Genomic DNA, 15,954 nt, shown 5'->3' with positions numbered 1-15,954 from the left:
TCATTACTCCAGTCTTCAGTGTCACAGGATCCTTCAGAAATCATTCTAATTGCTGATTTGGTGCTCAAGAAACATTTCTTATTTTCACAGTTGAAAACGGTTGTGCTGCTTAATATTTTTGTGGAAACCCTGATAAAAAATTTTCTAGGTTTCTTGGATGAATAAAGTTCCAAAGAACAGCGTCTATTTTAAAAGTTTTTTTTTTTTTTTTTTTTTTGTAACAATGTAAAAGTCTTAACAGTCACTTTTGATCACTGAATTGCATCCTGGCTGAATAAAAGTATTAATTATTAAAAAAAAAAAAAAAAAAAAAAAAAATTCTGGCACTAAACCTTAGAATGGCATATAAATGTTCAACATTAAATAAATGTACACTACTAATATATATATATATATATATATATATATATATATATATATATATATATATATATATAGTAGTGTAGTGTATAAATATATATATATACATGACATAAGATATATATATATGACATAAGATATATACATATATATATATATATATATATATATATATATATATATATGGGACGTTTTGGGATTCTTATGTCATATGTCTTTAATTTTATGCCTAAATTAAAAAGAATTTTTACAGGATTGTTTATTTAGGAGTTTTTAAAGCCACAAAACACTCAGTATAAAGTAAAAAGACTTTTATTACATTCTGTAATCCATGTGTTTAATCCTCATTGTACAATAACTCTTTAATGTGTTTGTTTTATTCTCTGTATCCATAATATACCATAAAATTATATTCCTTAAAATCTATAATATGATTTATTTACTTAAAAATAAAGTTAAAACAGAAACGACAGAAGGATCATGGCAAAGAATGAGGACTCTTTTAGGGGAATTTCTGCTTAAAAATGCTCTTTAAAAAAATAGGATTTTAATTCTTCAAGACAAAGGATGACACTAGAAGGGTGAGAAAATAGCGGTTACAGAAAATGACCAAAATGAAGAAAGAAAATATCACAAAAATAAACAAATAAAAAACACAACACTAGATTCAAATAGTTTTGATCCAACTCTTTTTTAAGCAAGTCAAACTGAAAAAGTTCTCCAATAGCACTGATATAAGACAGGGGTAAAAGTCTTTGATACTTCTGCAATTAACATTCACAAGAAAAGTTACCGTACACAGTGATCAAGGTTTAAGGTCTTCTATTTGGTGCAAGGTGTCTTGCTAGGCTAACTGAAGACATTTTTGGACAGAGAACCCAGCTATCTCCCTGAGTGACTGAGTGTAGATGTAAACGCACACTTCCAGAACTACCCTCAAGGACGGGTCGAACGCTTGTGGCAGTTTGTAGGGCTGCGAATTACACTCCACAAAAATCTAAATGGTTTATACAAAGTACTTGCACTTTGTTACAATCTTTCTCTGCCTTCACACGTCAATTGAAGTCAGTTAATACTAGAAAAGCGTAAAAAAAATAATAAAAAAAACTTCGAGTGTAGACAGAACTTAGCGAGGAGGTGTTAAATGATCTGAGCTGGAGTGCTTATGAAATCCAAGGAGATCCTTGGCTTGTGAGGGCCGTCAATACTAAAAATGGAAAGACTGATTATTGCACGAGCAGACATTATGATACTGTATGAAGCACCCAGAAAATGTGTATTATACCAACTATATAAAATCTTACAAGAAAATATACAGCTAGGCACTGTTCCAGCAGTGCAAAAATGAGGCAAGCTTGTTACTGTCAGGAAACTAGAGGTTGATACTTAACATTCGCAACATCTTTCATACCCTGCAATCTCACAAAGCTAGAACTGGGCACTGAAGGGTTTTTGAAAAGCCCTCCTTGGAGCTTCAGTTGCTATTCTGTTTCCACTCCTAAATCTCCACTGAGACCAATCTTGACTTTCTGACTCAGAAGAATGGAGGCTGCTATTACACGGACAGATAGCAGATACTTTTTTTGTCCTTTGTATTGAACTGCAAGTTTCGGAACACAAACTAACCATAGTATTCCCTAACTCAGGGGGGTAGCTGATGGCTCTGTCAACCAATAGTTGTGCTATATGTGAACACAAAGGATAAAGGGATGACGAGAAAAAAAAAAAAATCACACAACAACACAACACTGATCCCCACATCAGATACAATACAAAGCATGAGGTATGGCCTGTGAATCCATTTATCCTCACAGCTGAAACAGAAAAAGTCCAAATTACAACATTTCTATGGTATCCTTGCGATTGACGGCGAGCTCAGGTTGTCCGTTGTCTCTAAAAAATATGGTTCCTTCTAGCCGCTTACTTCAGTGTTCTTTGCGTTCTCCGTTTGAGTGGTTTGCTACACGCTCACATGGAGGATCTGACTGCAGAAAGTCTCTCTCACAGTGCCATTGTCTTTCCGCCTTCTATTGTGGGGCGACAGCAAAGTCCTGCCCCTGCAAAGTCCTTTTTTGTGTGGAGTATTTAAGTGCTCTCCGCCTGTATCAGCATGTCTTTCCAATTCCAACTCCAGCCCCATGTCAGTCCAGAATTCCACAGCTATGGTTGGAAAGTCTTTGAAGGGGCTTGAGAACATTCACTCTAAGGTGCAACTTTCTATTTAGTTAGTCCTCTGCCTACATATGCTATCTACAGGCTCTGTTTATAAATATATTCTCAAATACATCTATCGTTCTACATACATGTGGTTTCTGATCAAATGAGGATATCAAAATATTATCTTTATCCAAGTGGCATTTGAGAGGGAAAGGGTAATAAGGATGAGGTTTTTGTTAGTTTAGTTGCATCTTTTAAATTTATATGCAAAAATAAAGAGCTCAAAAGACAACACACCACTGTGCAGTGCACTGTATGTTAGTGTTGAGTCTGTGAACACGAAGGTGCTCATGCGGCGTTTACGACCTCAGGCGTGTATGCATTGGTCCCATTAAACAGTTTCTCATGGATTCAAAACTGTTCTTTTACAGAAACCAAGTCTCAAGAGCTTGTTTTACATATGGGGCAGGAATACATAATACATTCTGTCTTAATCCTGAGGCTTTGCCACATGTCAGCTGGGTTACATTCATAGTTCTCTTCCTAAGAGTACTTTGAAAATGGTGCAGGGAAATATCCACTTTTCAAGCACTTCATTTTTAAGGGAGATCTGAGCTTTAGGTTTAATCGAGTACTCTTTTCAATCAAATATACATCATGTACTCTGTTTGAGTCTCTATATGTAGGTAGCATAAGTAATAGTAACCAGCACCTTAAATGACTGCTGTCATTTAACAGTGTCTCATGAGAAATCTGGGTCCTGTTCAAATAGAGGAGTGAATCACTCCATCAGGAGGGAGGTTATAGATGGAGTCCTAAAGTGTAACGTGCAAGATTGTCAGTGTGTTGCTGGTTTTTTTCAAACACATATCCATCTACCTCCTATTTCCATTCCCTGTCTTTCTTTTACTTTCTCTACCCCTCATCAGAGCCATTATGACACTTCAATGAATGTTAGCCCTCAGTGGAGTCTGGGAAGGTGATCTCGCTGCAGAAAACCTCTCTGTAGAGAGCAGGGAAGTTGTAGGCAGTTTCTGGGTGAAGGAGGCGGAAAAATTCCAGCTTATCAATATGGAGGTTGCTAATAGACTTCATCATGGGCAATTTGGACAACATCTATTGAGAAAATAGAAAAAGAAAAGACAGATATAACATTTTCTTACATGACTTCATTGTTACAAAAATAAAAATAAAATAAAGGGCTTTCAGATGACTCAAATATTTATTTTTTATAATTTGATTAAATGATTAAATATTTAATATTGTAATGTAAATGTTTTTTGTGGTGAAAAGCATTTGGGACTTTAATGAATTTTAAGGATAGTAATAATAATGATAATAATACACTACCGTTCAAAAGTTTAGGGTCGGTACGATTATTTCTTCTCTTACGCTCTCTTTTATGCTTACCAAGGCTGCATTTACTTAATCAAAAATACAGTAAATACAATAATATTGCGAAATATTATTACAATTTAAAATAACTGTTTTCTGCTTTAATATATTTTAAAATGTAATAAAATTCCTGTAGTGGAAAAGCTGAATTTTCAGCATCATTACTCCAGTCTTCAATGTCACATGATCCTTCAGAAATCATTCTAATATGCTGATTTGGTGCTCAAGAAACATTTGTTATTATCAATGTTAAAAACAATTTAATCAGTTTTCTCTGACAGTAAACAGTTTTTAAACAGTTTTCTCTGAATGAGCACAAAAGAACAGCATTTATTTGAAACAGAACACTTTTGTATCATTATAAATGTCTTTACTGTCACTTTTGATCAGTTTCATGCACCCTTGTTATTTATTTTATTTTTTTAATCTTTACAAAAAATTATCTTACTGACTTCAAACTTTTGAACGGTATTGTATGTGTATAACAAGTTATAGGGAAATTTGCTTGGATGACACTCTCACTTGTATAAAATGTAATTTAAGTCTAAATAAATTTCACCATAAAAGAATGCAACTGACTTTAGTTAAATGTCCCATCTTGGTTTGATTTATAAAGTATTCCAAACAAGACGTTTGGAAGGGTGAACTCTTGTAGTTCAAATCTTCTGCAGTCAATTCAGAAGGTTTTGATCAGTTTTCAGAATTAAAACAGAATATAAAACAGTTAAAATGTTAAACTGAACAATCGTGTTAACAGCATATATTTATTAATTGCATATGTTTATTTTGAAAGTCCTGCTTTTCTCACATTTAACAGCTGTGAGAGTATGAACTTGCTTTTCCATTCATTCTTTGGATTTTTTTCCAAGTACCTTTGCCAGTTTCTCCTCATGGGCACCACTTTTATGAAGACAGTGTTGCAATGCAACATAGACCTTCTCCTGAAGTTTCTTCACCTTCTGGGCATCTGTCAACCAAGGTCGGTCTGTGAAATACATTAGTGGAAGAGTAAACTCAAATGTCTGGCTATGTATCCATTTGAAAGACTGTAAGAGTTAAAGATTACTTTACATTATAGTAAAACTACAGTACCTGGAGACAGAAGCACAGTGGCAGTAAACAGAGCCATCTCCTCTTCAGACAGCTGTAGCCGGCTCAAGGTTTTAGCCATCTCAAACACAGCACTCACCAGATCATCACAACCTACAGACAGGAAAAATACAGAAAACACATATGAAACATAACAGAGCAAAAGTAATAATCGAGAACCATAAAAAAAAAAAAAATCATAACATTGTAATTTGCCCTACAAAAAAGGAAAAGGTAAACAGACAACCAACCAGCTTTAGCCTGTTGACCTGGAAAGATTTTAATTTACCTAATTTCCATTTAAATTGATGTTTGTTTAGGTCTATATAAAGAGTAACCGTGACTTCATTAGATGATTTTACAGCACTTGGTGTACCATTGCTCAAGTTAATTGCACACAAGTACCCAACATGCCCTTTGAAAATGCTACAGGGTGCTAAATTATGCGAAAGGTCTAGGGAGGAGACTCACCGAGCGCTTTAAAGAGCTGCGGGCTTGTGAACTTTCCATCGAACAGCAGCGTGTTGTTGATTGGGTTGTAGGCCCGACACATTCGGATCAATAGCACGTCCAAGCAGCCTGGATGGTCAGCGCCACATAGAAGATGGACAAAGGAAAGGCAGGATAGAGGGAGGCAGAGGGGAGAGACAGGCAAACGAATGCTCCACACGTACACAGAGGAAAACAAAAAACAAATTACAAAATGTTTTCAAATTGAGGATTCATTAAAACAGTCATCATTTTCACAGATGAATAGTGATGTCAACATTCAATCGAATGGCATGATGGTTGTTTTAAAGAGAGAAAAAAAAAGACAAGCATTTTTTGTTTTCATTTAAATAACAATTGGGGTAAAATGCACACCACACAATGCACAAAGGGAGGACACAGACGGGAAGAGAGGGTGAGAGAAAACGACAAAGAGCCATTGTCAGAACACAGATGAGAAACTAAGAATACGTATGGTATAAACTCAAATATTATACTGTAAATTTACTGTATTAGAAGGTTTAACTAGAGATATAAACTGGGCACTTAAGAATATTTACTGCAAGTATTCACTAATGTGGAAAACAGTATCTGATTTGGTTGCTGTCCTGCACAGAGTTGATGCTGACCTGCTTTCAGAAGGATAATCTGGTCATTTTGACACAAGTCCATGAATCCAGATATACGCTTGGCAAACTCCACCACATACTGGATGGCGTTCGTGATGTGCACAGCACACTGCTGCCACAACAACTCTGTCGACTTGAATAAGGAAATATATGTTAGACTCTTCCACCCACATTCTGACCGCAATAATGACATGCATTTGACGTACTTTTTAATCCACTTTAATTAGGCTCTTAAAAAAATTAGAACTAGGAATTATTGTATTCTATGGGATTAATTTATGTGGAATGTAAGGTTGGGTAATTGCTAGGACACAATGTACATATCATAAAACATGCCGTTACACCCCATGGCATTAGAAAGTGTGATGCATCTCATTGGCATTTGACAGATACCTTGTTTTGGTAGACACGTATCTCCTCAGGTGTATAGAGGGTCCAAGCCAATCTCTTCAGTTCTTCTGAGCTGTACTGACTTGTCTCGATGTGGGATTTTACCACGTTCTGTGTAATCCGTTCTAAAGGAAACGTACATTTTTACAATTTTAACCATGTATAACATCTTCACATAAAGTTTGTGAACTATGGAAGCATGTAGAGATACCATGATATATTGACAGATATTAGTGATTTTATTAGTGAATTTATTGGTATAAGTCAGTCGATATTCGATACTTAATTGTACATGCTCATTTACATCGCTCACTTAAAGTTAATAAAAATTATTACATATTTAAATACATTTAAATAGTTAAAACTATTAAATATTTTTAACATTTATAACACTGTTAAATATAATGTTTAGTATTTAAAACTGATTGATTTTCATTAATTTTCGTTTTATAGTACTTTTTATTTTATTTTTATTACAAAAAAATAGTATTAGATAGAATTTTAATTTCTGCCAGTTATGCGTCATTACATAAAAATAATGATCTACTTATAATTTCAATAAAATACATATACAATAATCATTATACCCTTCAGATGTTTGGGGTCAGTACGATAAAAAAAATCCTGAAAAAATTTTGTAATGGTTACTATAAATTTACGGTTTTCAACATTGATAATAAGAAATGTTTCTTGAGCACCAAATCAGCATATTAGAATGATTTCTGAAGGATCATGTGACACTTAAGGAGCAATGGCTGCTGAAAATTTAGCTTTGCAAAACAGAGTACAAGACAGTTATTTGAATTTTTAATAATAGTTCACAGTATTACTGTTTTTAAATGAAAAAGGCAGCCTTTATGAGAAAGAGACTTCTTTCAAATTATTAAAAAAATCTTAATGACCCTCAAATTTTGAACAGTAGTTAATAAAATAAAATATACATTCCTAATATCACAGTGTACTACTAACCAATTTCCATCAAGGAACAGCCTTCAGGTGGGTTAAGTAATGAGCGAGTGAAGAGTCCCGATTCATGCAGGGTCTGGTACTCGTGTTTGATGTGTGTCACATCACTAAATTCATGTCTGTTGGGCTCAGGAGAACTTTGGGAGGACGAACTGCTGCCACCGCTTCCCCCCAGCAGCTCTAGGCTGCAGTAGTCGGCAGCTTCCTCTGGTGTGAGCGGCAGATCAAACAGGAGACCGTCTGGTAGCGTGGTTATGTCATCCAGGTCGCTAAGGGTGGTGCTGGAGCCCCGGCTGTAGGCCCGGCCGTGGCTGCTGCCGTTCTCCCCGGCCTCATCACCAGTGTGACCGGGTACACCATTGCTCAGACCCCCTGCCCGCTCCTGGGACTGCTGGTGCTTCTGAACCTCGGCATAGAGGCTGTCGCGCTGCTTTTTTGACATGCGGCCAAACTTCACCGCTGCAGAGAAAAAAGGGGTGTTGAAAGAAAGACAATGTTAAATTTGATTGTTGATAAGAACTGAAAAGCAAGTTAAAAAATTACACCACATATAGCCAGTGGCCATTGGCTATACAAAGTCCTTACATTCACATTGAGACCATAGCGGTGTTTAATAAGACTCAAGGAGACTCCACTTCCAGCAGAAAATTCCCTCAAGTAAGATTAGACTCACCATCGCGGCTCATGCCCAGTGCCAGACACTTCTGTAGACGGCAGTGCTGGCAGCGGTTGCGATTGGTTCGGTCAATAAGACAGTTCCTTTGCCTCGAGCAAGAGTAAATCGCATTGTTCTGCTGACTTCGGCGAAAGAAGCCCTTGATGAATGAAAAAGGGAGAAAAAAGGTCAAGAAGAGGCTACATTTCCATTTCCTTTATGTTCCTAAATTAAGAATTAAATCTTACATCAAGGATTACATTATAAAATCATTGTTACATTTTAAATTAACTCTAAAACTTAATTGTTTTCAAAGTCTTGGAATCGCAAGGACTATCTGTATGGATTCAGCCACCACTGAAGTTATATCATGATTTATTAATGCCATGTGTCATGGTGGTTCGAAAACATGGATGAGTAATGTGGTTCAATACAAATTGAGACTTTCAGGCACTAGAAACTCTAGATCAGCTCTTGCACAGACTGTGTCCTGTGGTCAAATACAAGCTGACTGAGATTTCTGACTGGTCAGAAAGCCAATCAGATAAAGAGGTTGTATTGTTTACTGTTTCAGGGAACAGTATGAAGACGTCATCAGGGTGTAACTACAAGGTGCTCTGAATTTCAACAAGTCTTGTATACTTTGACACTGTTTATTTTTTTATCTCAAGCAACGGGAAAATTTAATGGAAAACCGATCAACAGAAACCTTTAAACTAACTCTAAGAATTGTAGGTCTCCTAAAAAATTAGCTCACTCAAAAATGAATTCTATCATCATTTACTCACTCTCATGTTACAAACCTGTATGTTTTTTTTCTTATATGGAACATGATATTTCTAAAAATGTCAGTTCTTTGTCCATATAATGAAAGTCAAGGGGGTTCAGTGTTGTTTTAGGCCCCTTTTGACTATTATCGTGTGGACAAAAACATCTTCATTTGTGTTGCACAGAAGAAAGACACATTTGGAATGACATCAGGGTGAATAAATGATAGAATTGTCATTTTTGGGTGAAACATCCCTTTAAGCCTTACTGAGCAAAAGGAAAGATGACTGAAAGGATGCTCACTTACCTTGCAGCCTTCACAAGTGATCACCCCATAGTGGATGCCCGATGACTTGTCCCCGCAAATCTTGCATGGGATTACTTCGATTTGAGCTAAGAGAGGGAGAAATGGTTGAAACATTAGCTAGAGTTATCCTACACTTATCCAGCACACAGCCTATAGAAGAGTCCTGGCTCAAAGCACAAAGCATTGAAAGCCATCCGCTATCTACATAACAGTTCTAAAGCGAGCTACAGCAGCGCTCTTTGTTTGACCCATTGATCTTTGAGCAATCGTTCAATAACATAAAAGAAATCTAGGCCGGCACAGAGCCTGAAGGTCTGGTTTGACTCTCACAGGGACGTGGAAACTTTGCTAGTGTTATATTCTTTCAATAGTAATAATGAACAGCTAATGCACAATGAGCGGGGTCAAGCGCTACAGCTCATATTCAAAGACTCAAGGTTTTGACCCACTCAGGATGACATAATAACACAAGTCCTTGGACTACAGAATCAAAAACAGCTTTATAAACAAAGCTTGCTCTCTGCTTGGCACAGTTGCGCTGGAATTAAGCGGATTGTGATGCTCTGTGTGGGAATTATAAACAGCTGCAGGTTCATGAATAGCGCCTTTGAGTGCAAAGAGTGCCTTAGAACCAAACAAAACTGAGTATATACACCAAAATGCTGAACAGTCAAACAAGCTGTTCTTTTCATGATACTGTTTATCCAAGTAGAAACACCATTCCCTGAATAGCAGGTCGATAGCATTTATTTGGAGTGGCCTAAGGTTAACAACTTTTACCTATTGCAGATGAGTCAGATGATACAGAATGAATCCCAAAAAAGGTTATTTCAAGGCAACATGGTCCTCTCAGGTGATCTGGATGTAGGAAATGTCATTAATATATTTTACGCAATGATGCAATATCTTAGGTAACGGCTAATGTGTTGTGACAAAGAGAACCGGCTGTCCAGGGATAATGACATGAGGACTCACACTTCAGGCCGAACGCAAGCTGATGCGTGCGTCACATGTGAGCAATGGAGGTCGAGAGCGGGGAAAAAGAGAGGAAAGGACAGACACGTCTGCCTGACAAATCCAGAAGCTAGGTTGATAAACAATCTCCTGAAGCACTTTTCAGACACTGAGTAAGAAAATAAAGTTTATTCCATAATGCAATATGGCAGTGAAATTACTAAATGGAACATATTCATTCTTTTTTGCTCGCTCTCTTTCCTTCTACCCCATTCTGAGCCCCTGGCCCCCACCTTCCCTGTGTTATATAACTGCTGTCTGGCTACATTCCATGAACACACTCATTCAGAGGAGATCACCCTAGCAACGCAGTGACGAGCATTCCTCCATCCCGCCCCTCCCACGTTCCCATTGGCTCGTGACAGAGTAGCTTTGATTCTGACTCGCCCGCTCACATGCCACTCACCTGCGTAGCACGGTCAGGCTATGTGGCTGAGCTGTTCTACTGACACACTTTCCTACTGAGCCGAGGGAGGCGCTTGTGCTGTAGCCTCACAAGCGCTGTAATCTGATTACATTTTTTTGTTTTTCCTTTTTTTCCCCCTCTCTTTGCATGTTTAAGGTGGAACCGTAAAATCAAAGACCATCATATTATCAGGAAAATCAGTCATTTTAGTTTCAGACAAATCAAAGCCTCTATAAGCAACTTTGATTAACCTTTTTATCTGAGACATAAGATCAAGAGGCACATTTTATGTAATGGCATGGGCCTGATTTATGACTTTTGCACATTTGAAATATCTACAGTAACAGTACACTCATTAAGGGCACTGTAACTTACACTTGCCCTCAACATGTGGCAGCCTGTCAAGAATTTGAGCACAGTCCCAGCTGTCTCGGAGCTCTCACATAAAACTATTTTAAGCTATGGCTTCTGTGCATGGTGGCTGGAGGTTGAATTTATCAAGCATTGGTTTTACCATGTTATGTGTCAGACATGTTTTTATATACACACACGCATTCATAATACAAAACGAAACCTTTCACATTGCGACTCTCACGTTGTAAAATGACAGGTAAAAGCACACTGAACTGACTACAAGGAAGTATGACTTCTTTTTGGCATAATATCAATGAATTCTGGTCAATTTATTAATGAAAAATGAGAATAAATATATCATTGATTAAATATTTTAGGTCAAAAAGGATGACAGAATCACCAAAAAGATCCCTGCCTGTTGTTTTGGTAATACAGTCTCCTGACCTTCGACATTTAGGCTGTGTATAAAGGTAAACATCTCCCTTTATAACCTAAAAAAAGTTAATACATCTTTTTAATGCCATTATTCATAACATGTCAAGCCAATCTCCCATAACACTTAGTCAAATGAAAAGTATATCAAACAGCCCATGTTTGCTTAGCACTGCTGTAGAAGCCGGAGGCAAACACAGATTGACGAAAAACTAATTAAGAGGAGATTTATTAGAGTGCTATGTTTATCGGGCAAGCTGGGGTTAGTAATCTAGCTCTTCTTATCTCCTCTCTTTGGGCCACTCGATGTCACTTAGTCAGTATGTCAGTCCATCGAACACCAGTCAGCAGTTTCACTGCGTGATGCTGGGAAAAACCCAAGACAAATGCAGAGACTTTGCCCTTTTATCTCACATAATCAAACAACTTTGTTCGGCAATGTCCAAAGGTCCCGTTTGCCATGCACTTTGCATTTGCATAAGAGTGTTTAGCTAACCTGTGAGATTTGTGTGCGTAGTCCATATTAGAGCAAATTTCAGAGCCTGTTCTGCGTCCCCACCAGCAAGTTTGCTTTGATCTCACGCAAACAGGTTCTCATTTGCATCCGCTTACGCGTACGTGAGATTTCAAAGCAGTTTTGTGGTCAGCAGTAATGATTTTCCTCTCCCACACATCACTTAAAAGTGACCTACCTATACTAAGTAAATTGATATTGTGGAATGACACCGCAAGACTCTCTTTAAATATGCACAGAGGGATTGAGTAATTCTTTGGTATAAGTAACAACACCAAGTTGAAAAACATGAGCTGATAGGGAGTGTAAGGTAACTCTTGATGGGCATTAATTATCTTGATGCCTGCAGGGATTAGAAAGCAATAAAAGTCTTATTCAAAATACAACTTGTATTTTGTACATACGATCTGTATGAAAATATTAAGATGATGAAAATTGTTTGGTCATTATTATTATTAATGAGCCATGGAGAAATATGATTTTATTTAAGATGTATTAACTAAAACACCATAACAATACACCTTAGGTGTGTAATAATTTTTGGTTCAATGGGTTAACTTATTGTTAAACCATTCTCTGAGAAAACTCCTGAAAATCTTGACTTTTTTTTCGTGCAAAAGTTGATTTTAATCCCTCATGGATCAAGTGGCTGGTCATATTCTCCCATTGCCTGGGCTTAAGTTGTGGTTTAAATGAATGGAAACTCCATGGGCAGGTGTCAAAGTGCCACTGCATTAAGCTGCTCAGCATTCATTTATAGACTGCTCATTGCCTAAGTCTTCAAAGCCATGGTGGCTTATAAGCTACAGCACTCTGCATGTAGAAAAGTGTCTTTCCTCTGGACCATGAATAAAGTCAAAAGAAACACACTGAATATATAACACTCATTTTTACTTATTCAGCACATTCTGGGAATTTCAGTGATGAAACTCTTACAATAGTCTGTACATTCCAGTGGCAACGCATAAATATAACTAATTCCAGAATATAACATTATTAGGATTTAAAAACACTATTACAATCTCTATTACAGTTAATATATCTGAAGTCACACGCAACTAAGCTTGACTGAGCCCTTGTTGTTACGCATTCGCACCAAAGCAGGCGCTGTTTCCTTCATACAGCATTTCAGGTTTAACGTCTGTATCCCGTTTGCCATCACGCTGTTTGGCATGCTGAGATTCAGCACTGGGTAAAGGTTAAAATAAGATGGCAATAAGGAAAGCAATTAACCGATCTTAAAACTGACCAATTCGCGCCCTGATCTCTCAGTGCTGTAATATGCTGTGTAATCCTCAATGACAGAAGTAGGTCAATGGAGCAGATATACTGTCACACCAGCGGCCATGCTGAGACTGAAAAACAACAACACGCAGAAGATACACCCCCACTCCCTGTGCCCCAACAGCTAACATACTGACATGCAGAGAGTCTAACCTGAACTTAGTGATAAGCTTTATCACGATAAAGACAGTAACATTCAGCGGAGCTCAAGTTCAACATGGCGGTTAAGAGCTTATACATACGTGACCAAAGGCATATCAACTTTGCGCACGACCATAATGCAGTATTTGAACTTTCCATTAAGTAAGCATACAGTTAAAATAACAATACCTAGTGATTTATACATTTTAAGCATTTTCAAATACGTTATTTGATTCTTACATAATAAGATAACGCTTAGCGGCAGTTAACAGTAACTACAGTGAGACGAGTGTTGCCAAATCTCGCAAGAAAAACACACAGCCTGGTCTAATAAAATACATAATAAACAACTTGCCATTTTCCCCTCAAAATAAGCAAATAATGGAGAAAAGAGAATTGCTTAATTTAAATAGTTGATTTATTCTAGCAAAAACATCAATTAGCTACACAAGTCTAAGTTGTAACTTGCTGCAAAATACGTCATTTCAATAAGTCTATCCCTTTAAAAATAATCAAAATGTTTCACATACAACTGGCTACCTAACTTATTAAATACACATCTTTCATTCCCATATATTTAGCCAAAGTATGTATTTACATATTTACATGCGCGACTATATTCTGACAAAAACGCCAAAACATTAACTGGCCATATTTATGAGAATTTATGAAAGAAAAACAATCCCAAAGTGGCTTATAAAAAGCGGACGTGGCAACACAGAGAGACGTTTCCTACATGACGCTCATCGCTTCCCTTTCACGCTTGCAAGTGAAGAAACCAAACAGAGCTATGCAAAGTTTATGATTTCCGTGTACTGGTTATATTCGGTATATGTCTGAGTGGCGATAAACCATCAAAGTAGTGAAGAAACATATGTTACAAACAACCAACAGTTGCAGATTATCTGAGCGATATTTTTGCGCGCTCGCTCGTGCTTTACTTTGGTTAAGACTTTGCGCAGTTCGTGCAACATCAAAGCAAACCCAATCACTACCATCGCTGTCAAAGTGACAGTATTATTTTGTTTATATAAATGCATTTTTCTTTAACTTACCTCTCATTTTGATGCTATATTATCTGCGAATGATAATATAACTCCAGCACATTTGAACAGCGCCGAAAGTAAAACTCAGGTGAAAATTTTAAAACTCCAAAACAGAGCAGTTGTAAGACAATAACAACTAAACCTCATAAGTTATTGCACTGCCTACTTGCTCTTCTTATCCGGTTGTTCAGAGTAAATTCCGCTCCATCATAGGCTTTTTTTTCCCTGCGTAAATGCGCGCTCTTGTCAGCTATGCAATAAAATGATGCCCTCTTCTTCTCTTTCCCTCTCTGCTTCTGCGCTTCTCTGTAGTCTAACCTACTTTCGGCGCGTGGACTCTCACATGATCTCGCTTCACTGGCCCGCCTCGTGCCCCCAGGCAGCGGCGCGCGCTCCCGCACTCGGACACGCGCTTTAAGGAGGATCCGTGTGCCAGAGCTCGAGCGCGCGTGGGAAAGTGTGGCAGTGTGTCACCACAACAGTATCGTGGGAATCTCTCGCGGGCTCGCGGTTCCTGCGGCTGCGATTGTTTGCGATTACAGCACAGCGCCCGGTGGAAAAAAAATCACAGCTTTCTTTTCCTTCCTCACAGAACCAAATGTGCTTTAATTGACTGCTACTGAGGCTTTCAACACAATTGTACCTGATAAATAGTCAAATCATTCAAAAATAAGGTGAAAAAGCCAGAGTAAGTGATGTAAATAGGCCTACATTTTTATTGGTTTAAAACAAACCAGTCCAGCATTGTTATTGTTTTGCTGACAGTGTATTTCTTTGCGTGTTTCTTTCTTTCATATGGTCAGTAAAAACAGTTTAACGCAATATTAAAAAGGAAGAGATCTGTACAGTATTAGGCCTAATATGCTTTCAGGTCGTTTTGACATGTTTAGGCTACTATATTTTTCACAGTTAGCAAATTTCCATACATGTTACATATTTTTCAGTAAATCCAGGATAGTCAAATGGTAGCCTAAATTACAGCCAACTAAAGCCACACCTATATGAATCAATTACATTTAATCTTTTAGCATATGTTTGACCTACAGCGACTTACAAATGAGAATAAAACAAGCCAAAGAAAATAATCCAAGGGAGAACTCAATGACATAAATGCTTTTAATGCATTAAATGCTAGAATAGAAGCATAAGAAGCATGTTGAGCAGAGATGTAACCCATAGATAAGTTTTAAAGTTTTATAGGTCAATTTGTGGTTTTAATAATTAAAATTGGTCTTATTCTCTTCAAATAACATTTAATCATAATCACTCCAAAAATACAGTGTTGACGGAAAAATGCTGACGGAGAAAGAAACATGGGCGTTATGATGGCAAATACAGTACTGGTCAAAGGTTTGGACACATTACATTTTAATGTTTTTGAAAGAAGACTCTCATGCTCTTAAACCTGCATTTATTTGATCAAAATACAGAAAAAACAGTAATAATGTGAAATATTATTACAATTTAAAACAATGGTTTTCTGTTTTAATATACTTCAAAATATACTTTATTTCTGTGATGCAAAGCTGAATTTTCAGCATCATTACTCCAGTCTTCA

General features: G+C 37.2%; 1 protein-coding gene across 2 annotated transcripts; it reads right to left on the bottom strand.

Annotated features, from left to right (window-relative positions):
* Positions 1-656: 656 nt before the first annotated feature.
* rorca (RAR-related orphan receptor C a) lies at positions 657-14,779 on the bottom strand. 2 transcript variants are annotated; one of them, XR_007931257.1, is made up of 11 exons: positions 14,406-14,779; positions 9,206-9,291; positions 8,149-8,290; positions 7,479-7,934; positions 6,513-6,634; positions 6,120-6,252; positions 5,473-5,580; positions 5,005-5,115; positions 4,785-4,897; positions 4,492-4,577; positions 3,487-3,633 (listed from the first exon to the last, which is right to left on the bottom strand). XR_007931257.1 is itself a non-coding variant. In XM_051903257.1 (10 exons), the coding sequence occupies exons 1-10, from the start codon at positions 14,410-14,412 to the stop codon at positions 3,472-3,474; spliced, it is 1,440 nt and encodes a 479-aa protein (XP_051759217.1). In that variant the 5' UTR covers positions 14,413-14,778; the 3' UTR covers positions 657-3,471. The 2 variants fall into 2 exon arrangements, 1 of the variants encoding a protein (XP_051759217.1); XM_051903257.1 differs by lacking the exon at positions 4,492-4,577 and having other exon boundaries at positions 657-3,633; positions 14,406-14,778.
* Positions 14,780-15,954: the final 1,175 nt, after the last annotated feature.

Source organism: Ctenopharyngodon idella, chromosome 8 (assembly GCF_019924925.1).
Source record: "Ctenopharyngodon idella isolate HZGC_01 chromosome 8, HZGC01, whole genome shotgun sequence".
Classification (NCBI taxonomy): Eukaryota; Metazoa; Chordata; class Actinopteri; order Cypriniformes; family Xenocyprididae; genus Ctenopharyngodon; species Ctenopharyngodon idella.
The sequence above is the reverse complement of the archived record's forward strand: the minus strand, read 5'-3'. Positions and strand labels throughout refer to the sequence as shown.

What these genes read in the sequence shown, in the direction of transcription:
- rorca (XM_051903257.1), bottom strand. An exon ending in GATTATCCTTCTGAAAGCAG is followed by an intron (nt 5,581 to 6,119) that starts GTCAGCATCAAC and finishes CTGACCATCCAG; the next exon opens with GCTGCTTGGACGTGCTATTG. An exon ending in GCAGCTCTTTAAAGCGCTCG is followed by an intron (nt 5,116 to 5,472) that starts GTGAGTCTCCTC and finishes TCCTGTCTGTAG; the next exon opens with GTTGTGATGATCTGGTGAGT.